The 24,758-nt window shown below is 35.8% G+C and overlaps 1 protein-coding gene and 1 pseudogene across 1 annotated transcript; one reads left to right on the top strand and one right to left on the bottom strand.

The window, feature by feature from the left end:
- Positions 1-577: 577 nt before the first annotated feature.
- Positions 578-11,065, bottom strand: LOC132600322 (LIM domain-containing protein PLIM2a-like). Its single transcript, XM_060313389.1, has 6 exons — positions 11,051-11,065; positions 8,659-8,844; positions 3,248-3,347; positions 3,121-3,149; positions 2,883-2,972; positions 578-841 (listed from the first exon to the last, which is right to left on the bottom strand). The coding sequence occupies exons 1-6, from the start codon at positions 11,063-11,065 to the stop codon at positions 758-760; spliced, it is 504 nt and encodes a 167-aa protein (XP_060169372.1). The 3' UTR covers positions 578-757.
- Positions 11,066-12,523: 1,458 nt separating this feature from the next.
- On the top strand, positions 12,524-13,628 carry LOC132599484 (flavonol sulfotransferase-like; annotated as a pseudogene).
- Positions 13,629-24,758: the final 11,130 nt, after the last annotated feature.

The raw sequence follows: 24,758 nt of genomic DNA, 5'->3' as shown, positions 1-24,758 counted from the left end.
GTTTAAACATGAGTGAGCCAAAATGGCTATACGACTCCAAATGTCTGACATGACATAACTGACTTGTCTAGTCTATGAAACCTCTATCATGAGTCTGACTGGAAAACATGCTTACTGGGACAAGGCCCCCAGCATACCTTTAGATGCATAATTAATCATAAAACAAAAGTCACTACAAAAAAACACTTAAATTGCGGGTGTTATTTTTAAGGTTTGCAGCGGTTTGAAACCCCCGCAATGTGTTATTGCGGCAGTTGTCAAAACCCCCACAATAACAATTGTCGCAATCAATTAGCGGCGGTTTTTTACTAACCGCCAGAACTAATTTGCGGCGGTTATTTTACGGCAGTTGATCCCCGTAATTTTAAAATTTAATCTTTTAAAAATAATTCTCAATTACAGATTGCGGCGGTTTAGAACCTCCGCAATACATATATTTTTTTAAAAAAAAATTAGCTTATATTTAAAGGTCCTGACAGTCTCATATTCCCCAACAATTCATTGAATTTTGTAATTTATATATTATGATTACAAAATCACTAATTAAGCTGGAAATCATAATCAAAGCAAAAAAACGTTAAAACTTTAAGAGATATCAATAACATATCGTAAAATCACAAATGTTATCATAAAGTACCATCAGTTTTTTAAACTAAAAATTTAAGTAGCATTATCAGATCACTCAAAAACTAAATTTAAACACAATACATTCACTCCAGCGTTCTAACATCCGTTCCTACCAAACAATACAATGAAATCAACGGTTGTCACTAGGATTACTATCACCGCATGATCTTCTTGCATCCATGGGCGAAAGGGATCCACTAGCCGCATCACTTGGCTGCATAATGAAAAACATAGAAATAGAGTTAGCTACTATCCTGATAACACCACAACTCTTTATTCAAGTTTAATTTGAAAATCCAACTGCTCATACAGTAGAAAATAAAACATAGTAGAGAATTAAGCATTGCTATCAGGGCCACTATTCTAACTTATCAGAAAAAGAAAATCAAACAACTACTAGAAAACATTGCTATCATTAAACAAGCAACAAAGTTTTTAGAAACTTCAACTCGGACCTTCACAAGTCAAAACAGTATCTGACATTATCTCGAGCTATGACAATGCAGGCCTAGTAAAGCCAAATCAGGGAAAATATAGTAGAACATATCAAGTAAAAATCGGACAGTATCCATTCAAATAACCAAATTCAACGGGAAGAAGCAAAAATCAAGAATTCTAAGTGAAAAAAGCATAAACACAGTTAAGTTCGAAGAATAGAAATAAACCCAATCACCATTTGTATCAAGTTACTGATCTGGACCACTGAGAAGCATATATCATACATGATATAACATGTGTCTAGTATAACAAAAAATGGGAAAATGACTCAACTGGTTCTACTTAACAAGAAAGCATCACAATAGGATACAATCAGTTAATGTGACATCCAATAGCAGATAATGTGGCAAGCCAAATGTCTTTACCTTGGGCAACAATGGTGTATGAAATTTAATTTATAACCCAATAAATTTCTAGGAAGTAAAAATCAGCAACACATCCTCATAAAGCTACAAACTTTAAAATATTCAAGCATATAACATAATATAAGCTCATTCATTCAAGCACATGTACAAAGTTTAAGCTACTAAAAATAAAGAATGCCTTAAAGACTACAGAGATAGATGCCTGCCCCTTCAAGATTTTAGTTGTTTGTGACAACGCCTAGACCTAAAAAAAATTATCTATAAATTTACTGCTACTTCGTAAACAGATCATTACCATATTTAGTCGAAACACACAGATAAATTAGCCGTTAAATGTAGTTCTGCTATACACAGATCATTACCATATATGATTTGACCATATCAATAAAGTTACCTCGCTACAGTAGACATATAATAAATTACCATGAATTAAGTAGTGCTACTTCGTAAACATCGAAGGAGCGTGATTGCATTCATTCTACTGCTACTTCTAATTATATCATCAAATGTTGACTATAGATGACTACATTCCATCAATCAATGCAACTCAAGAGTAAGTAATATCAATCTTTTGCCACGAATATATCTTCAAATCTCTGACTATTTAACAAGCACCTAACACACAGACATACAAATTACACTTTAAGTAATCACAAAAATGGAAAACTTTCAGTTTACATTAAAAAAATGGACGATGAAAACAACGAGCGATAAGCACTCACCGGCCAGATCGCACTTCGTGACTTTCGAGATACTACTCATCTTAAACAAATATAGTGAATACGGAGCTACGATATTTGTAAGCCAATTGTTTTCCATGTTGATATATCAAATTCTACACTACCTGAGCGAACTATGGTCATATATACATTAGTACGCAAGAAAATTCCTAGCCTTTCATTTCAGGCACAAACTTTTTTAGGAGCTTGAAAATTCTAGCAGTAATCCACGAGAATAAGAAAAGAGATCAGTTGAAGCCACGAGAGAGATGAACAACAACTTAGAAGGGACTGTTGAATATGTACTGATAGTCAAAAGTATTTACCTATTGCGTCTACAATCCAATGCGACCTAGAACACTTTTTGGATGCGGCCTGAACTGTTGGAGCTGGCTGTGTTGAGTCCTGATCTGTCGAAGCCAAATGTGATGTCGAGTGAACTGACAGAGATGGTTTTGGTGAGTCCTGATCTGTCGAAGCCAAATTTGATGTCGAGTGAACTGATCGAGATGGCTGTGATGCTTGGTGAACTGCTGGAGCCGGCTGAGGGTTATGGTAGGTTGACCGTTCGTAAAAGAATAGTCTAATATGATGGAATTGAGAATAGTTGAGTAATTGATTCATTCTCTAATATCATAAACCACCTTATTAAGAAATTTTGATGGTTGCATACCTTTTCAAGTGGGTAAACAGCTTTGTTGCAAGCAGCACATTTATCTTGGGTTCCAGAGAACATAGCAGAGAGTTTGCTTGGAGCCCTTGTCTGCACAAAATACATAAGCAAATTTAATTTTTAGCTCAAAAAGTTAGAAACAAATTTACAACTGTTTTATTCTTTCAAGGAAGAAAAAGAAAAGAAAAACATATATTTTAAAAAAAATGTGAAGTTGTCGGATACAAACAGAGCTTACCAGTGAATTTTGCCTCTCAGACTTAGCTGCTAAAATGTTAATTAGAACAATGTAGACGATTAGTAGAAATTAAGATAAAAGAGGCTTAGCAAAAATGTACTAAATTAATTTACGAAAGATGGCTCACGATTCTGAAAATTCTTGCTAAAATTTCCAGATTCCTTAAAAAGTTGTTCGAAATGAGTCTTGTAATAGAGGATTCCATCCATGGAAGAGTAGTTGCTCAACTGCAAATGAAAAACCACATTCCAAATTATAAAATCTATGTCATAAATAAATGTAAGTAACAGAAATAAGAAACACATGGAGATACTTTGTTGACACCCAATTTTGTCCCGCCTCTCCTCCGAAATACCTATTTATGCTTCTAATATTTTTGGAAAAAAATTAATAAAAAAAAACATATATATTTATATTTTACTATAATTACTAGCCTCTTATCAATACCGGCGTTTCATTATTCTATTACAGTTACTAGCCATCATTATCATTATTATTATTATTATTATTATTATTATTATTATTATTATTTATTACTATTATTATAATTCACAGTTTTTATCATTTTCGACATTTTACCAGCTTACGCACACGCATCGCATTTATCTTTCCATAATTAAATAATAGTATTTATTTTACTGTGGATTTTTGAAATATTATTACACGGCTATTACAACGCCATTTTTTATCTGAGCATTAATGATTGCATATTTCATATTGAGCAATATTTTAACACAAGCTATTTATACATGCATTTTATTTAAATTTAGAAGCCAAACTATTTCATGCACTCAGTCCGTATTTTTGATTTATCGGATCCCAAATCAAAGCCCAATCAACTCATAAATATTTCTTGACCAGCACATATTTTGATCCCAATTTTTAAACCAGTCCAGGTTTTAATTCACTAGCCCATTCTTTTAATACCCAGTCTAAAATTGACCCGGTCCACAAATGGACCGGGTCCGATCCATTATTTTATCCAAATAAGGGAAACCCTTTCATTTCTTCGTTTCCACCGCCTCTTCTTCATTTTTCGCCTCTTTCTCCTCCTTCTCCCTCTCTTCCCCAAACCCTCCTCCGCCGCACCTCCCCTCTCTCCCCTTTCCCCTTTTCGCCCATCACTCCTCTGTCACCACCATCTCCGACCCATCCCCTCTGTCGCCGCCACTCCGCCTTGTCCCCCACTCCTCTCTTTCATCGTCATCGTCTCCCCCACGCCACTGTCAACTCCCACGTTTCCACTACCCTTTGTCCCCCACGCGTCTATTTCCTCCCCCCACGTTTTCCTCTGTCACTCCACCTCTATCTGTCCCACCTCCCTCTCTCTCTGTCATCTTCTGCTTCCTCTTTCCATTTCAAGGAGTGGTCCAAATATCTATCACCAAGAATTTGAAATTCGAACAAAACCCTAGAGATTCCTACTATAAATACTCATTTTCGTGACCCATTTGAGAGAGTTCTTTTTGGGGAGCCGCCTGAACCCCTTAAAAAAATATATTTACATTTTTAATCATTATACCTCTGAATATTCATTTGAAGCATTAAGTCGTTTAGTCTTTTCAATTCTGCTGTTGCCTTGAATTCGAGTGTGGATTGGAGACTTAAAACCTAGTTCGCTGCACTCGAAAAAGGTAAACAACTCTTCTTTAGTAGTTTAATTCCAGTCCCTAGTAGTCTAATAAGTATTTGTGTGTTCAACATGTTAGTGGTTTGAGTTGGCTTAATTTCAGTTTAATAGCTGAACAGCATTATGTACGTCCCTGTTTTAATTATTTTAATTTCGGTTTAGTGGTTAATAATATTTATAGGTTCATGTCTTAGTTTGGTTTAGTTTTAGTTTAGTAGTTTAAACAGCACCTATATGTTTATGCCTCAATCTGGTCTAGTTTAATTTTGGTTTTTTTCAGTTCCCCTGTGGCTGATTGTCTTGTTGTCTGATTATGCTAGATCTTCACTCACGTTTAGTTAATATATATGATTAGTCTACCGTTCAGTAATTCACTAATCATGTTTAGCTTTAATTAACCATGTTTGTTTAGTGCGATTGTTTGGTCTGCCAATCAAGTAATTGCCTAGCTGGGTACATTGCTATCTTCAATCTGAACTAGGATGGTTTGTCGTAAGTTTCTTTCTGTAAATGATTAGTTACATGTTTGGGCGATTTGCTTACAAATTTTAGCTTTATCTATGGTTGGTTAAATCCTAAAATAACTTAGGAGGGTTCTGTATAAGCACGTGTCTATGGTTGTTTAAGATTGCTTTGCATGCTTGAATGATTAGTAACGCTTGAGGTTTACATCTTGATTAAATATATTTTGCATCTTTTACTCGAATGAAATCATGTACCCATGTATGCACCACTAGTTTGTTCATTTTCAGCTTAGCGTGACATCACTAAAATTCTGTTTGGCTTATTAGGGGGTGTCATGTGACTGTTGACTTCAGCATAAACTCATATGGTCTTGTTTAGTTAAAAATAGTTGACGAATGTTTTAACAAGTTTAAAGGGGACTGTAAGTTCAAGTCCAGTATTCTGCATACATATAACATCTCTCAAGTGAATTCTGTGTGTGTCTTAAGGTGCATTATTGACTGATTAATGCTGAAATGTTAGTTGCATGTCAAGAAGTCCACTCTCTGCTAAATTTGCCCCTGTCTTTACCCACTTCTGCATATACTGTTTGTTTCTTGAAAGTGTTACACGAATCTGTTAAATGCATATTCTTCAGAAGTACTTAGCCTAAAAAGTGTTGGTATTTGCTACCCTTAGAAAGTCATGCCTTCTCAGTTCCTCTTGTGACTATACGAGAGTAAATCATTTAGTGTGAATGCTTCTATGTTGAAAAAAAAAAGAACTTGTCAAATACTTGATTACTCATATTCAATTGGTTCTGCCTAATACTCATGATCGTAGCTGTTTTACATACATCATGCCGCACCAAATTAACTATCTTGGTTTAGTTTTGCTTCACCTCTGTTGACTACTTTATCGGAGTATTTGCTATGCAATTGTTTGTTTTTAACTACGTTATGCTGACTTTGTTTTTTGGCAATGCTATTCAAGAATGAGAGATATTGATGATGGATTATTGTTTGTGTTCTTCCAATGTGATAATAGTATTAGCTGCTCATTCTAAGTTACATGTTCATTAGTTACACAGATGTATTGAGATTTCTCTGTTTTGAAATCTCAAGTTTAAAGCCTTTTTATTTTTCTAGAACCTGCCTTTGTTCCTTTCTGATCTGTTTGGAATTTATATTTCACATGTCTAATCTTATACGTTGATTAGATACTAATCCTTCTTATCTTTCTTTATGCACGAACCTCGCATATGAGTCCGAGGGACTTGTCTTCCTCCGCATTCGGTGTTGGGCTAAAAGCCCAACGTAATCTCCCTCGCATCAACTCTGTCCGCGACCAATCAAAATTCTGGGCCAAAGTCCAAACAAAAAAAAAAAAACAGCAGCTGCAGTAACCTAAAATGACTAGGCCAAAGCCCAATTGTGGCCTGGTCGTAGCAGCCTCAAAAAATGGGTTGAGCCCATTAAATTATATCTATTCCTTTATTTTATTTATTTTGTGCATCTAATTTGTATTATGTAACTAACCCTTTACTTTGTTTTTTTTTTTATTAACATAGACGAATTTTAATGAATTAGTAGTTTTAGTTTTAGTAATGGGTAGTCAATCTAAGGAAAACTCATAATTAGTTCCGTAAGTTTCATTTTCTTCTTATATATTGAGGTTATTTGTAGTATTTATAATATTTACTTTTAGGATAATTGATTTTCTATAGCATGAAATTCATATTTTCGAGTCAAAGGAATCATATTTTATTATCTTGGGAATTTTAAAACGTCACTAACACGCAAATAGGAACCACAGAATATTCAGTAGACATCCTTTAAGGTTTATCCAAATCATGCATATTTTTAGCCAAATGTAGTTAATAAACATAACCTTGTTTATACTCTTAAATTGCAAAAAACAAATCAATTAATACCTCATCATGTGAGTTGTTTCAAATATTTATTAAAGCATTGCACAAACTCGCGTTTTTCTTCCACTTATATATTTTATGCGAATCTTACTTTAAATAGCATTATTATTTAAAGTCTTTGCAATATTTATAAGTTTATTTTAAGATGGCATTTGAAGTTTCCTTTTATGTAAATTATTATATTTTCTACAAATTTCATTCTAAACAGCATTTTTATTTAAAGTCTTAGCAACTTTTGTAAGTTTTATTTTAAATGGCATTTAAGATTTTCTTTTATGCAAATTATTATATTTTATCTAAATCTCATCTTAAAGCAACATTCTTATATTTTTCCTTAAAAAAGCGACATTTCTTTACCCTCCTTTTTCGTAAAATTTTAAGCATTTTATTTAGCATTAATTAATTAACCTAAGTTTGGCCGGACAACCGTAGTTAACGGATGCCTAACCCCTTCCCTTTAGGATAATATAGAACCCTTACCTAGAATCACATTGGTTAAGCAGACTATTAACAGAGGTTTAGTTTTAACTTTACCTTAGTTAACGTTTAGGTGTCCTAATTCACCGTTAAATTAATTAGGTGGCGACTCCTTAAAACCAAAATAAAGAGGAATCACCAAAATGTTGTACTCCTACTTCAACCCGGTTAAAATGGGGTATAACATACTTATAATGTTTTATAAATCCTCAATAATTAAACTGTTTTTTTTTTCTTGAAATAATTAAACTTACATTTCAAAATCAACACACTAATACTGTAGTATGAAAATTCAACTCATTGACACAAATAATCAAACACGTTCAAGGGGACCCATTTGTAAAAATAATTGCAGATTACAAAAATCCAAAAATGGGAAAGATGAAAGACCCATTTGTAGAAATAATTGAAGAGATACCAGTTGATTGAGGAAGAGGAGTTTGGGTTCTCAAGAAATTCGCTTGTATGTTCTTCACAGAGGTTTTTGTTTTTCCATTCCCAACTATAGTATTCATTACAACTGTACCACAGAGGTACAGTTGCATTCCAAACAAAAGAAATTAATAGATCATCAGATCTGCAGCAAAAAATAATTCTACTAACAGTATACAATACTTACCCCACCCCCAAAACATGAAACAAAAAGTAGTAACTTCCTTATGCTTGGACCTTCCACCTATGGATCAAATTCAGTAAAATACCCACCTAAAAACTTCTCATACCATACCAAAAGACTCAAACTTTGGCTCAAACAATATATAAAATGAAACCAATAAAACCATATACAAATCTGGAACATATACTATAGCCTACTGATTAAAATCAACCATACTCTCATCGAAAACCAAATAAAAAAAACTACCTTGAACACGTCGATGAAAACAATAGAACAGAACATACCCAAATAAAACAAATTGAATTGATTACAAGAAACAAAACACACCCAATAAAGAAAAAGTGCAGATTCACACAAAAAAATGGACTAAAAAAAACACCCATAACACTAAATTGAAAACCAAACAATAAAAATCAAATTGAAATCAGAAAAAGAACTCACAGAAATGGATGATTCAATGTTTTCCAAAGAAGAAGAAGTCTGTATCTCTTGATTTGCCTCTAATTTGTGGAATTTTGCTGACAATTCGACCTGCTTTTTTGTTTTTTTTTTTAAAAAAAAATCTTTTATGGGTAGTAATCTGGATCTATTAAGTCCTCTTTTGTATAGTTTTGGTAGGTGATGTTGCTAGGAAGGTATTTAATCAGCACCCTTTATAGTTGGGGTGGAATAAAAAGTAGTGAGAGAGGGAGGTTTTGAGACACAGAGGGTTTTGAGAGAGAGGGTTTTGAGAGAGAGAGAGAGACACATAGAGGTCTGCAGGGCCTTTCCATCTTTTTTGTTTGAGAGAAAAAAAGCCAAGCCAAAAAAAAAGTGAGGAAAAAATTAGCGCTATTTTTTTCTCAGACGGTGGAGGTTCCAAACCCCCGCTAGTTTCTTTTATTTGTGTCGGATATGTAAACCCCCGCTATTTAATGAAATTTGCGGGGGTTGTAGTTGACCCCCGCTATTAAACCGCCGCAATTTAAGCATTTTTTTGTAGTGAGTTGACTAAACCCTGAATGAGATGGGGCTCACCAATAAGCTGATACAAATGCTGTCCTACTGAGCAGATGTGTCGTCCTGTATATCAGTACCTGCATCGTGAAATGCAGGCCCCCGGGTAATAAAAGAGAACGTCAGCACATTGAATGTACTGGTATGTAAAGCAACCGAAAGAAATAACATGGGACATGGAATAACATGATATGAACTGAAACTGAAAACCTGGACATGAACATGAGCATGAGTACATATGTATATATATAACATAAGTAAAACATGATAAGTAGGGAGAGCATTTCGTAAACCGACATGTGATAGCACCACGTGGGTACGTGGAGTCTGGTACCTCGCCGGACCAGCAGAGCCCTCATACCTTGCCAGGGTATAAGGTAGTATCGTGCCTGATGGATCCATTCAGTGTAAAATTAAGGTATCGTCTTATCTGGGCGGAGCGATCCTTGTCCTACGGTGGCTACGTAGTTTCAGGCTATCTGAGCCTTCTCGGTAATTTGTGCAACTCCCAAAAACATTAACATAATATAGTTGGCTAAGAAGCCCATGATTTTCATGAATTAACTTGTACTTGTCTTGTAATAATGATTTCACGAAATAACTTGTAAACATGGTTTCATGAAATAGCTTGTAAACATATTGTTGATTCATGAGTAATAACAATAGTTCATAATCATATATGCGTAATTGACTTGAAAACATGGTTGTAACTTGCAAAATAAAATCATAAGTTTCATATGAACATAATGAGAACACATGAGGAAGAATTCATGATTCATGGATTAAGCTAGGATTCCTAATATCCGTAATGGAAGAGTAGGAATACAATAACGAACATAGATACAAAATTCATGTACATACATACATAATTACGGGCTACCAATATGTTGGGTTTAATGCCCTAGGATTTGAACTTCATGGATTTTACGAAACGGATCATGGGGAAGAACGTAGAGATTCCCACATGTGGATGGAAGTTCTACATACCTCAACTTCCTGCTTTTGAGCGTATCACAATGTCCTCCAATCCCTTCAACTTTAATCTATATCAATACAGGTCATAGGGATTCTATATTAGCAACAATATCCATGCTTTGTTCATCTAAGCATTTTATCAAACACTTGGTGGGCATGAAGCTCCACAACCTTCATTAATGGTGTTTTCTTCACCCAATCCCATTCTATTACTTCTAGATGATTCTACAATCTCAATTAGATGTAATTAACATCATTCTTCATCACCCATATGAATACAACAATCCCAAGTCAACAATCCAACAACTCTAGCATAGTTCATATAATTCTCTTCATCAAACCCAATTATTATTCTCCCAAGAATTCATCAATTCACAACTATAAATGATTAGGGAGTAGAAACATTACCTTTTATGAGTATTCACCACGAAATCAACATCCCCAAGTTCGATTTTTAGCTTAGAATGACGGCAACAACTTGTACTACACTTTATCCTTCACGAGCCTCGGGATTCGGGGCCTTCAACTTGGTTGATTCTCTACTTTCTCTCTCTAATTCTCCTCTCTCTCCATTTCTCTCTCTAAAATCTGAAAATATGGAGGAAATGGGGCTGCTAGGGTTAACATTTCCCTTAAATACCAAGGGGAAATGGGTTTGACCTAACTTGAAATCGGGTTGGGACCTTCCTGTCTTAAAACGTCCATATCTCCCTATCCCGATGTCACCTGTGATCCCACGACCTATGGTTGGAAATGTATTTCAATTATCTACAACTTTCGTTCTTTGAGTGTTCCCAAATTCTCAATTTATGATAGGGTTATGGCCTCTCGAAGTCAGGTGACCCGAAATGTACTTACAGACCAAGATACGCCCCATGTTACTGTCCCGTAACACGAAGGACGGACCGTAACTTGGTACCGTACCTTGGTGAAAATTTCCAGTGAGGTTCTGGAAATTTTTGGTGTGTTACGGCCCGTAACACGAGTTACGGCTCGTAACAGTGACCGTAACACAGGTGAAATTTCCAGCGAACAGGCTTCAGTAAAATGGGCATAACTCTTTGCACAGATGTCCGTTTGACCCCCATAATATACCGTTGGAAATCTATTTCAAAGGGCTACAACTTTCATCAAGGAAGTTTTCTCAAAATCCCAACGTATTTTCACGAAATTTGACTGGAACGCAGACGTATCGAAAACTTAGCCGATTCTATAGGATTTCAAGTGTCTTACTATTAGCCATATTGAGACGATCATATCTCCTTGCTCTGATCTCTGATTGGCTTGGTCCTTATATCGTTAGAAAGGTATTTCTACATACTACAACTTCATTGAGGGTGCTTTCCAAAATTCCAAACCGATCAAGGAGTTATCGCTGCCCGAAGTAGGCCTATCAACCATTTTCGCAAAACGTTCAAACCTTCAGTGTTTCCACTAGAACTCAAATGATATGAGCTTAAACTCAGTTCCAAGATGCGGGGTGTTACAAAATATCATGTTGGTGAGCTTATTTCGTTCATGATTTAAAGAAGGGAAAAAACGCAAATATGTTATCGAACTATCATAATGGTTCATTTATGCCACCCGTTAATAGTTGGGTTCATTTATGCTATCGACGTGACCGAAATGGCTCATCCATGCCACTTACCATTAACAACTCAAATGGCTAGTTTTAAAATATCACATTTTACACGTGGCCTTTTAGAGGTCCATGAGTTTGAAACTTGCATATCACAAATGAGGATGTGTCTCTCAAGTTCATTGCCAGTTAGATATAGTTATTTTTTCCTGAAAAATGTTATAAATAGAGAACATGCTAATATAGTATGTAAACATTGTTCCATATGATATGACTAAAACTAAACAGTGCTACCACGCGCATTCCATTGGAATACGTATAATTCTAAAATTGATAGAAAAATGTAATGGCCTGTTTGGCTAAGTTTCTGTGAGGCTAAAAAAAGTTATTTTTATTTTTGGAGAATTTATATCTTTGACCAAGTTTATAGGGTGGGGGGGGGGGGGGGGGGGGGAGAACAAATAATTTCAAGTAGTAGAAGAAGCTTTTTTTTCAAGAAAATAAGCAGAAGAAGAAGTTGTTTTTAATATTCCTTTTGACAAATTGTTGCTCTAATATTAGTAGAAGTATTTTTCAGATTGATCAGCCAAACACAAAGCGCTATTCTCGAAAAATCCTTTTTCAAAAAGCATTTTTCAAAATAAGTAGATTATGAAAGCGTAACCAAGCTAGTAAGCTATAGTCCAGTTAATTCTTTAAGATTCTAATAAAAATTCATGTCTAAACCAAAATAAGACTTACTACTAATTTCTGGAAATTCTCTTTCTATATATAGACAAACTAGGTGTTGGAGTTGTTCTCTTATCATTATCAAGTTCTAAATATCTTGAATTAGCCCCTTACTTCCTTCACCCCAAAAAAAAAAATGTCAATGAACATGAAATACAAAGAGATAATTTCATCCCTCCCCAAAAGAGAAGCCTCCCAACATCCTAATTATACTGATCACTACCAATACAAAGGCTTTTGGTTCCCTTTAGTATTTTTGGAATCAACTTTATCTATGCAAGAGAACTTCAAGGCTCAACCTTCTAATATTTTCCTTTGTGGTCTTCCAAAAACAGGTACCACTTGGCTTAAAGCTCTTGTCTTTTCCATAATGACAGACATAATTTTGATGACTCCAATAACCCTTTACTCGCTAAAGTTCCTCATGAATGCATACCAACTTTAGAAATTGATTGTGACATCAATTTTACTTCTCCTGATGATGCCAAGTTCCCATTGTTGGGCACACATCTTCCTTACACTTGTTTGCCACAATCCATATTAGAGTCAAAATGCAAGATCATTTACCTATGTAGGGAACCTAAAGACACATTTGTCTCAACATGGCATTACAAACAAAGGCTTGAGGAAACCATCTCTCAAGTTAAGGAAAACTGCACGACACTCAGAACAAGAATTCGAGTGGTTCGTTGAAGGGAAATCCGCTTATGGACCTTATTGGGACCACGTGTCCGAATACAGAAAAGCAAGTAAAGATAGACCGCAAGAAGTTTTCTTCGTAAAATACGAAGATTTGAAGAGCGACACGTTGTGTTATGTGAAGAAATTGGCAGAGTTCATGGGGAAGCCATTTTCTAAATAGGAAGTGGAACAATGTGTGGCTGAAAAAATAGTGGCATGTTGTGATTTTGGAAATTTGAGTAATTTAGAGGTGAACAAGAGTGGATTTGTTAACCCAAAACCATGGATAATAATTAATAATAGTGCATTTTTTCGTAAAGAAGAGATTGGCGATTGGAAGAATCTTTTGACTGAGGATACGGAAAAATCAATTGACAACATAACTAAGGAGAAATTAATTTCATGAGTCTTTTAATTCTATGAAGATTAATTGCTTTTGGTTTTTTTCATTTTTTTCTGTCTCGTCACTTGTACTGCCAAGTCATTGATGTGTGTATTTTTATTATATACGGTTTGCAATAAAATGGTTTATTTATTTTTTTAAGGGATGATTTTGCGGATGCTCCGTTTAGATTTCGCTTTGTAACATATTAACCTCGTTTGTGATTTACGATATTACGCTTATCTCCTTTATTCTAAGTTTTTGTATGATTCTTTTAAAAAAAAAATACCTTTTTTTAAAAAAAAAAAAAAACAAGAGTGCCAAAATCAACTTGGTTAGATTGTTTTTATTTATTAATAACATATTTTTTCTATTTAATAAAATAACTTACTTTAGCATAACCCAACATACAATAATGTCATATTAATCAAACAACTAAAGTTGAGATTCTAAGAATAGATGCTTCAAGTTGAGATCACTTTAAGCATCAGTTATTGACATCAATTTTAGCCAAAATTAGACTTGATTAAATTGTTCATATTTTGGTAGTTTTATAATCCAAAAGAGGAGAGAGAGAGAGATAGAGCAGCTCATTGAACATTATTTCTGACTGAAATCGTTTGCGTAAAATCCTAAATCTGCCACTATATATATAAGTAAGCAGCCATGGATGTGAATATGAGTTTAAGATGAAAGCTTGCAGAGGAAGCTATGAGACGAGTATAAACATTGAGAGAGAAATTTTTCTTCTATTAACTCAACTGCTCTGTTACAAGATGTATGTGCTGTATATAAAGATCTAACTTCCTAACTAACTATCTAACAATATCTTAATTGTACAATTATTGTATTGCCCCTAACTAACTCAGCTTTTTATTAGCATGTGCTATCAACACCCCTCCTCAAGCTGATAGTTGATATAGACCCTTCACTCCAAGTTGCTTCAGTAGATAGCCATGTTGAGCTTTTCCCAGGCTCTTGGTTAGTAAGTCTGCTAGTTGATCTTTTATAGGTATGTGATCAGTTTTGATTAGTTCTTGTATGATCCTCTCTCTTACAAAATGGTAGTCTATGTCTATGTGCTTAGTTCTTTCATGGAATATTGGGTTGGCAGCTATTTGTATTGCTGCGTTGCTATCACACCACAACTTTACAGGAAGTTGAACCTTAGTACCAAGTTCTCTGAACAAGCCTGTCAACTAAACAATTTCTGCAGTCACTGATGCCATACTTTTAAACTTAGCTTCTGCTGAACTTCTTGAAACTATCTCTTATTTCTTTGATTTCCAGGAAATTAAGGCTCCACCAAACTTCACAAAGTATCCAGTTACTGATCCCCTGGTTTGCACGCATGCTCCTCAGTCAGAGTCACAATAAGCATTTAGAGAGTTTGTGGACTGTGCAGTCCTAAGCCACGTGAACCTTCGATATACTTGACTACTCTGAGAGCTGCATCCATATGAGATGCCTTTGGACTGTGCATAAATTGACTCAACATCTGAATTGTAAATACCAGATCTGGCCTGGTCATGGTAAGGTATAACAATCTTCCTACTGGTCTTTGATATGGCCCTGGATCCTTAAGTGGAATGTCTATCACCTCTCCTTCTCCTTTTACGTTCTCATCATACTATACAGATGTCAGTTTTTTATTTATCTCCAATGGTGTTTCTGTTGGTTTTGAACCTCCTAAACCAGCTTCTGATACGAGTTTTAGAGCATAATTTCTCTGTGTCATTACAATCCCTTTCTCTGATCTTGCAATTTCAATCCCAAGGAAGAACTTCAACTCACCAAGATCTTTCATTTTGAACTTGGTTTGTTGTTCTTCTCTTGTGTGTTTAATTAAATCTTGACTGCTTCCTGTGACTATTAAGTCATCTACATATACCAAAACTATTGTAATCTCACCACCTGCCTTCTGAGTGGATAGAGAGTAATCAAAATGACTTTGTTGGAACCCCATATCCACTAGTGCTTTAGTTAGTTTTTTGTTCCACTGTCTAGGGCCTGTTTAAACCCATATAGTGACTTGTGGAGTTTGCAGATCTTCATAAATTCCCCCTGTCTAGGAAACCCATCAGAAATATGCATATAAACATCCTCCACCAGATCCCCATTGAAATAAGCATTATAAACATCCATTTGATAGATGAACCAATTCTTAAATGCAGCAAGAGCAATAACTAATATGACTGTCACCATTTTAGCAACAGAAGAGAAGGCGTCAATGTAATCAAGTCCTTCTCTTTGACTGAATCCTTTGGCTACTAGTCTAGCCTTATGCCTCTCAATCTCATTTGAATCTTGATACTTGATCTTAAAAATCCACTTGTACCTAATGGCAGCCTTGCCAGGAGGCAAATCCACAATGCTCCATGTGTGATTATCCTCTAGTGCAGCAATCTTCAATTTCATAGCCTCAACCACTAGGGATTAATAGAGGCTTTTTTAAAGTTCTTAGGTTCTTTGTGAAGTGCATATGCTGAAAGAGCTTTATGATAGGTAGGACTGATATTAGACTAGGACACATCTGAAGAAATAGGATAGGTGCAAGAGTTAGATTGAGGAATAGTAGGTGTAATGTAGTCTTGCATCCATAAGAGAGGCTTAGACTGTCTATTTGATTTCCTGGTCTCAGAAGCAACTGTATTTTCAGGAGGATATGGATCAGTAATGACACTAGGAAGGACAGTAATGGGAAGTTCTAACCCCTCATGAACCTCATGGGTAGATGCAAGACTCACAGAACCCTCTAATGTACCAGAAGCACCCTGCAAGTGATTAGCAGGATCTAGGAGATCCAGTACTGGGAAAATTGAGGTACCAGCTGCTTTCATATGCTTGAAAGGATAAATGTCTTTCTTGAACGCCACATTTCTGCTGACTGGGAAGGAGTGTGAATGCAAATCATACACCTTGTAGCCCTTCTGAGTAGGAGAATAACCCATGAGAATTGATGGCACAACCCTTAAAGCAAATTTATCAAGCACTTATGGACTAGTGGCATAACATAAGCATCCAAACACTCTAAGATGAGTGAGACAGGGTGCTTACCTGTAACCAATAACTCTGGAAGGTAGTCTGTTAAGAATGTATACAACTGTATTGACATATTCCCCCCAAAATCTCAATGGCATAGCAGCCCAAAATTTGAGTGATTTAGATATTTCAAGGATAGTTATGTGTTTCCTCTCAGCAACTCTATTTTGCTAAGGGGTGTATCAGGAGGAGATGGATCAGGAAAGACACTAAGAGGGACATCAATGGGAAGTTCTAACCCCTCCTGAACTTCATGGGTAGATGCAGGACTTACAGAACCCTCTGATGTAACAGAAGCACCCTACAAGTGATTAGCAGGATCCTAGAGATCCAGTACTGGAAAATTTAGGTACCAATTGCTTTCATATGCTTGAAAGGATAGATATCTTCCTTGAACACCACATTTCTGTTGACTAGGAAGGAGTGTGATTGCAAATCATACACCATGTAGCCCTTCTGATTAGGAGAATAACCCATGAGAACTGATGGCACAACCCTTGAAGCAAATCTATCCAGCTCTTTGAGGCTAGTGGCATAACATAGGGCTCCTTGTACAAGTGGTGCCTTATTACATTAGAATTCATCCCCTTCTGTAGATTCAACAATGTGTACTGCTTGTGTGAAACAGTCTAAACTTCTTTGACTCTCCTGATCACTTAGCATGGAATATGCATTGATGCTTGGAGTAGGACTCATCATCGCTATGTGGTTCCTAGCCTGAGTGTATGACTCATTTAAGCCTATGAGGAATTGAAGTAGTCTTTGATACTCAAAGTGTTTAGTATAATTCAGTGATTCTGGACATGGAAAAGCAGGGCAAAGCATCAAATTCATCCTAAAGATCCCTTAATTTTGAAAGTAATCAATAATTGTCATTGTTCCCTGTGTGAGAGTATGAATCTCTCTATCTAGATACATTACTCTAGATCCATTCACTTTGCCGAACCTTTCTTCAAGTCTTACCACACTTTATGTGCATCAGATGCATATACTACACTACTTAGAAGACCAAGTCTAGCTGCACTCATTATCCGTGAGAGAATTACAACATTCACTTTCTCCCACTGGCAATAAAGTGTTGGATCGAATTGTGACTTAGGAAATCTACCATCTACAAACCCTAGCTTACTTTTGCCTAGCAAACCAATTCTCATGGATCGACTCCACAATGTATAGTTTTCTAATCTAGTAAGGATAAGCGAGATAAGAGAGCTACCTGGACTGTTTGTAGGTTGCAAGTACAGCGAATGATTGTGATCAATTGTAAGAACGGTTGCAGTAACGACCCGTTTGGTCATTATAGTCTTTCCGTCCTTTTCGCCTTTTTTCGAGCTTGATTAGCTCATTTTTTACCCGAAGGGACCGTTGGCACGCTTCTCGAGGTGTCTAGACCGGATTCAGGCAAATTTTGTGAAATATAGGCTTAAAGTAAAAAAGAATTGATCCAAAGTTGACTTTTGAGTAAATGGACCTTTTTTGGGAATTCGTCGATTCCGAGAAATTCGGATGGTCGTTTAGAACTTGTGTGTATATCTGGTTCGGTCCCCAATGCACTCGGATGCATTTTGGGACTTGCGTTGGGAAGTTGGAATTAAGGTATCGGGGGTTGACTCGATCAATGAGACCTTCGTTGGGAATTTCGAGGCCACGAATGTGTTCGCAACGTGTTTTTATATGTGTCTATATGTATGGTATGTGAGCAGATGGCCTCGGGAATTATTCGAAAAATGGGATTGAATTGTGAACTTGGGTGAGTTTTCTGGTGTCTGGCGCTCGCTTTGGCGGCACCAGCACCACGGCAGCAGAACCGCTGGAGTGGTAACCCTGTCGCTGGAGCGATCCAAGCCATTTAGGCTTGACCGCTAAAGCGGCTCCGCTGGAGCAATCCTAGTGTCGCCAAAGCGGGTGAAGGACAGTGTGTAAAATTAATGAAGTGTTAAAAGCCTTTAGACCTTCATTTATTTCCATTTCAAAATTAGAGCTTCGTGGACTGTTCTTGGAGATATTTGAGGAATACTCTTGGAGGTAAATCTTGCTATCCCTCTTCTATTTCATTAATCCTAATCATCATAGAATACTCTTTTCCTTAGTAATTCCTTAGTAATGGAAGATAAAAGTGGAGATAAAGAATGTTCTATCTAGGCTTATAAACGGTGAAATTGATGGATTTTACGTTAGTTTTTGATGAATCTAAGGTTGTTAATCATATATCTTCCATTTTTAGTGTTGAATTTCAGAATCAAGAGTTAGGGTTTATACCCAAATGGGGGGTTTTGCTTCAAATTCGAAATTGAGTAAATCTATGAGTTATTTTAGCAATTAGTGGTTGGGTTATGATCACCTAGTGCTTAATTTGATATGCCTCCGAATTTCTCGTTTTGACCTTATGGGCCTGTTTCCCCAAATTCTAGGGGTTAGATTTGACCTAAATTGAATGATGGCAATATTAGTATCGTTTTTCATGATTTCCAATCTATATTTTGATTATGCCTAGACTTTATCGATATTGAGGCCCAGCGGAAGGGGAAGACAATAGAGTGATTTGTTGGTGTTGTTGTTCGACTATCCAGGCAGGTTATAGCTTACCTTTAGTGAGACTTCCCATAGCGAGGCGTATATTTAGATTATATCGTCAGAGAAAGCATGTAAACCTTCGGGTATGAAGTTCGGATGGATATTGTCTTAGGTTGGGCCCTGTTGTGTGTTTGGGACCAGCCATCCCGTTATGTTGTGATTGATGTTCTATTGTGTTGGCTTGATGCCACCTGTTGTTAGTAGATATTGGCATTTGTTGTTCCATTTTGATTATGATATTATTGGCGTACCCACTATTGGTACTTGTGATTCAGATATACTGTTGGCGTACCCATTGTCGGTACTTGTGATATTGAGCATGATTATTGTTGTGGATACATGCAATGCACGCACTCTCATTCTTCATGATATATTGTTGAGATACTGATGATACTTGATGAAACACTGTGATGAACTGGGCTCGATTTTTACTTGAGTGACGTGAGAGTCCGATATCCGATGTTCGTCCAGGAATCGTGGATTGAGTGAGTGCATTAACTCTGCAGGTCCCCCAGAGTGGTGCCGGTGAGAACCCCCACAGGCAAAATAGAATTAAGAAACTTTGAAGCTAAATAGAATTAGATTAACATAATATTTTAAGATTAAAATATAAATATTTGAAAACTACATGAAAAGTGTTGACACCCAATTTTGTCCCGCCTCTCCTCCGAAATACCTATTTGCGCTTCTAATATTTTTGGGAAATAAAAAATAAATATATTATATTTTACTATAATTATTAGCCTCTTGACAATACCGGCATTACATTATTCTATTACAGTTACTAGTTATCCTCATCATAATTTATCACTTATTATTATTATTATTATTATTATTATTATTATTATTATTATTATTATTATTATTATTATTATTAATACTGCATTATTATTATTATTATTATTATTATTTTCGGCATTTTTACCAACTTCTGCATACACATCGCATTTATTTCACATATTTAAAAATGACAGCGTTTATTTCTTGTCAAGTATTATTGCACGGCGGTTATAGCGTCATATAATTTTATTACCCAAGTCCTAATAATTACACACTTTTTTGTATTAGGCAATATTTTGTCGCCCTCAGTATATAGTTAATTAAAATGGGTCTTTTATTCAAATTTAGAAGCCAAACTATTTCTTGCACTCAGTCCGTATTTTTGATTTATCGGATTCCAAATCAAAGTCCAATCAACTCATAAATATTTTTGACCAGCCTATATTTCTGATCCAAATTTTTAGACCAGTCCATGTTTTAATTTATTAGCCATTCTTTTAATACCCGGTCTAAAAAATCGACCCAGTCCATAAATGGACCGGGTCCGACCCATTTTTCATGTGAAATAAGGGAAATCCCCTTCATTTCCCTTTCTCTGCCGCATACCCCATTCCCTCTCCCTCCTTCTTCGCTCCTCCTCTCTGTCTCATCTTCCCCCACTCACCTGCCATCCCTCTGCTCCCCACGTTACCCCCACTCCCTCTGCCGCCTTCGCTCCTCTCCACTTACCCCTGTCCCCCCACTCTCCTCTGTCCCCCCACGCTCACTGTCATCCCCCACTTAATCTTGTCTCCCCCGCTCCTCTCAAACAAACCCTAATTCGCCCTATATATAATCGTTGTCCAAGTCAATAAGAGGGGGGTTTTTTGGAAAGGAGAAAAAGGGATTACAAGTTTCAGGCAGAAACCCCTTCCTCTAAAAATAAAAGCTTTCAGTCGAGAAAAATCCCTAAATACGAGTTCTATTGGCAGTTTTTAATCTTGTTTATCATCAAGAAAAATATCAAATCAATTTTTTTTGTTTACCTTGGTATCGTCGCAAATCCTAGCATCGCAAATTCGGATTCGATAGTGTTCGAATAGATTGGAAGCCACCCTCCCCACTTCGCTGCACCTGAAGAAGGTCAGTGGCTCCCTTTGGCATTGTGTTCAGTTTTAGCTATTTGCTAGTTTGATTGTGCGTTAGCTTAGTTTATTTATGGATACGCATGTTTTTATGCGCCATTTTAGTAGATAAGTTGATTAGCGTGGCGTTTGTTGCAAGATTTAAGTGTTGTTGGCTTTAAATTTATCATTAGCATCTATTAGTCTGTTTTGGGTTTTTACTTTGTGAGTATGCAAATTAAGTTCTCTGTGGTTGGCCATCTTGTTGGCTCTTTATGCTTAATTTCCATTAATATGTGTGGGGTTGCTCAATCTGATTTAAAGATGCTAGGCAGTACATGAATCCGTACCTTTACTTAACCTTCTCTTTGGCTCAGACTAATGTGTAAGTTGATATCGAAACTTGAGGCATGCCTATACTTGCTTAAGTTAAGTTCAAGGTCACTTGTGACTTATGGTGTTTGACATACTAGAACGGTTTCTCCGCAATGGGTCGTTTGAACCAATGTTTGTTTTTCTTTCAAAATACAGGGTTGATACTAGAATAGCATCCTTATGCCTACTGGATATGGAACTGAATTCGTTGAAATAATAAGATATGTTACTGGATTCAATAAGATGTATTGAACCCTTTGCATGCCTATTTGATCTTTATTGGTTCTTATCATTATAATTATCGGTTGTATTTTAAAGAGCTAAAGGCATTCTAAACTCAGTCTAGCATCTGCGAATTTGTATTAATGCTTTGTTGAGTCTTATAAGAATGTTTGAAGTCCCCTGTTGATAGAACCTGTTGGTCCCGTGCTGTTGACCCCGTATGTGACCCTGTATGCTTGCTTTTCATTCATTGTATGTTTGCTGGCTTCTGTTTGTCATCTGTAAAACTAGAAACTGATGATAAAGCATGGATTTAAGGTTAGTCCAAAGTTAGGTAAATGCTGGAAGACTGGTTTGAAAGGAAGATAACATGCTAAATCATTTATCTGATCCGGGAAACAAACCTGCTTTGGCTAAAATTCTAATCTCTTTCCTATATGTGAAGTTCTATTGTATGAGTTGAAACAGGAAGATGTCCCTATTAATGTGTGAACTCTGATTGTCTGTTTATTTCATCAAGATATGGCCAGGACATTTTCATATCCCCCTTACTTTCTCTCCTCTGAATCCTTAGTTTATGGGTATTTGTTGGAATGATTTCAAACAGTCAGCTGCTATTTATGAAGATATTGTTGAAGTTCTATACATTTGCTTCTCTTGTTGATTGTTGGTTCATGCATGTGGGAATTTGTTCCATTTTGATCTGAAAAATAATAAGCATATCCCAGAGTTGTTTTGATAGAACGGCTAATTTACTTAACTGATTTCGCAAATAACTAGTTCATCCCCGTAATTGGCATACCTGCCAATCTGTTTATCACCCATGCCAATCTGTTTACCACCCCTGTATTCTCGAATGATACACTCTGTGGATTAAAATCAGAACTGAATATAAATGGGATCGAAATCTGTACCAATAACTATTCATACGGTCTAGTGGTTTGTTTATCTCCACTGTGGTCCTTTGATGATGCCTATATAAGGTTCTTTGTGTGTCAAACGACTTAGCACGATTGCTCTTACCTGTCTCTTCTCTTATGTGACCTAATTGTTGTAGTATACCAAGGGTATATATTCATATACATAGAGTATATGCAACTCTGTATATTTATCTTAACATGTATATGACAGGATATCTAGCGTATATTGAATGCATCGTTTTAGACAGTTAATTCTACTATTAAATGTTGATAATTTCGGGGAATTATTTTTTTTTTACTAAGCCTCTGTTCAAGATATTGAATATGACCCTACTTGGCCTACGTTCATTCAGTGACCACATAGGTTTAGTTTGCTTTCCTTATATACTGATTGAATCTGTATGCTTAGTTTCTTTATTTAGGCCGTAGTTTTATTTATATACTAATTCTTTCCTTTTCCTTTATTTTTATGCATGACCATCGCATGCGAGTCCGAGGGACTCGTCCTCCGCATCCTGTGTTGGGCCGAAAGCCCAACATAATATTCTCGGGTCATCCCCCAGTCAGCCCAGCCTGCAGCAAAATAAAAGAAATGGAAATTCTGGGCTAAGGCCCAATAGCGTGAATAGTCTCTCAGCAGTCTTAAAGTGGGTCGAGCCCATTTTAATATCATTTATTCATTTATTTCATTTTTTATGTATTTGATTTGTATTTGTGCAACTAACCCTTTATTTGTTTGTTTCCTTAGCCAAACGAACCTTATTAGACTAATATGAGACTTAGCTTTAGTGAAAAGTAGTTAATTTAAGAAAGATAAATTAATTCCATTAGCTTCATCTTTTCTTTCTCTTTTACGTCAAAAACTATCTATAATATCTAGTATTTATTTTATTTAATTAATTTGCGAACAGCACAATTACATATTTCGAATCAAAGGAATTATTTTTTATTAGAAAATTAAACGTCAACTAATATATACTTATTAATCCAAGTATATCATAGAAACATTTTAGATTAATTCGATTATGCATATTTTGAGTTAGACACAGTTAAATAAAGTTAACAAGCAAGAGAAAAGAAATTCTGTCATTTTTTGCATATTAGTTACAAAAAATGGTTTCAGATTATTCTGTTATATAATTTTATTCCGAATATAAATTGGCCAGGTTTTCCTTTAAAAGGCTTCTGTCTATATACAAATCATTATATTTTACAAATCTTATTTTTCAAATAAAATTATTATTTAAAGTTTTAACAGCATTTATAAGTCTCAACATTTCTTTTTGTGAAATTATTATATTTCTCTACAAATTAGTTCAAGCACCATTATTATATTTTTCTGGAACCTTAGTAATATAAGCAAACTATTTTTCTTAAAATTCAAACACTATATTCAATCTGGATTAATTAACCTAAGTTTGGTCGGATAACCGTAAGTTAACGGATTCTAAAGGATGCCTAACCCCTTCCTTTTAGGATAATATAGAGCCCTTACCTAGAATCACACTGGTTAAGCAGATTATTAACGGAGGTTTAATTTTAACTTTACCTTAGTTAACATTTAGATGTCCTAATTCATCGTTAAATTAATTAGGTGGCGACTCCTTAAATAAAACAGATACGAATCACCAATATGTTGTACTCCAAATTAACCCGGTTAAAATGGGGTGTGACAGCTTGGCGACTCCGCTGGGGACTTTTGCCTCTAACCATAACAACTTAGGTTAACAAATAATTTGTTGGATGCTTTATTTGTTCTGCTTGATTTTGCCTATATTGTTGCTTTCTATGCTTTTAAGTATTTTTTATTGTTCCTTTCCTTATGTGCATTTTCTATGTAATATGTATATTACTGCTTTCCATAAACTGGCATTCCGTTCATATTTCCTCCATTTCTGGAAAACTCACACTATCACACGTACACGCGAGGTGTGTTTTGCGCACCCGCACATTTCTTCGTAGAATTCAAATTTTAGGAGAGTTGGCGTATGCGCGGGGTGCCTGAATAACGGGGACCGCGTAGCCTTCTCACTCGAGCAGTCCGTTCGGGAACCTTGTGTCTAGTAAATCCACTCTTAGTCTACCTAAGGTAGAGCGAAAACCAAAACCTTGTAAGGACATGCATCATTTTGAACCTAGGAAGCTTAATACCCTCGGTGTATTAAGTTCATTAGTCAACCTTA

This window comes from Lycium barbarum, chromosome 6 (assembly GCF_019175385.1).
Source record: "Lycium barbarum isolate Lr01 chromosome 6, ASM1917538v2, whole genome shotgun sequence".
Lineage (NCBI taxonomy): Eukaryota > Viridiplantae > Streptophyta > Magnoliopsida > Solanales > Solanaceae > Lycium > Lycium barbarum.
This window is presented reverse-complemented; position numbering and strand designations above follow the sequence as displayed.

Coding starts and splice junctions, on each gene's coding strand:
- LOC132600322 (XM_060313389.1), bottom strand. Junction 3,348..8,658: donor ACATTGAATCATCCATTTCT/GTGAGTTCTTTT, acceptor TTTCATTTGCAG/TTGAGCAACTACTCTTCCAT. Junction 2,973..3,120: donor CTGAGAGGCAAAATTCACTG/GTAAGCTCTGTT, acceptor TATTTTGTGCAG/ACAAGGGCTCCAAGCAAACT.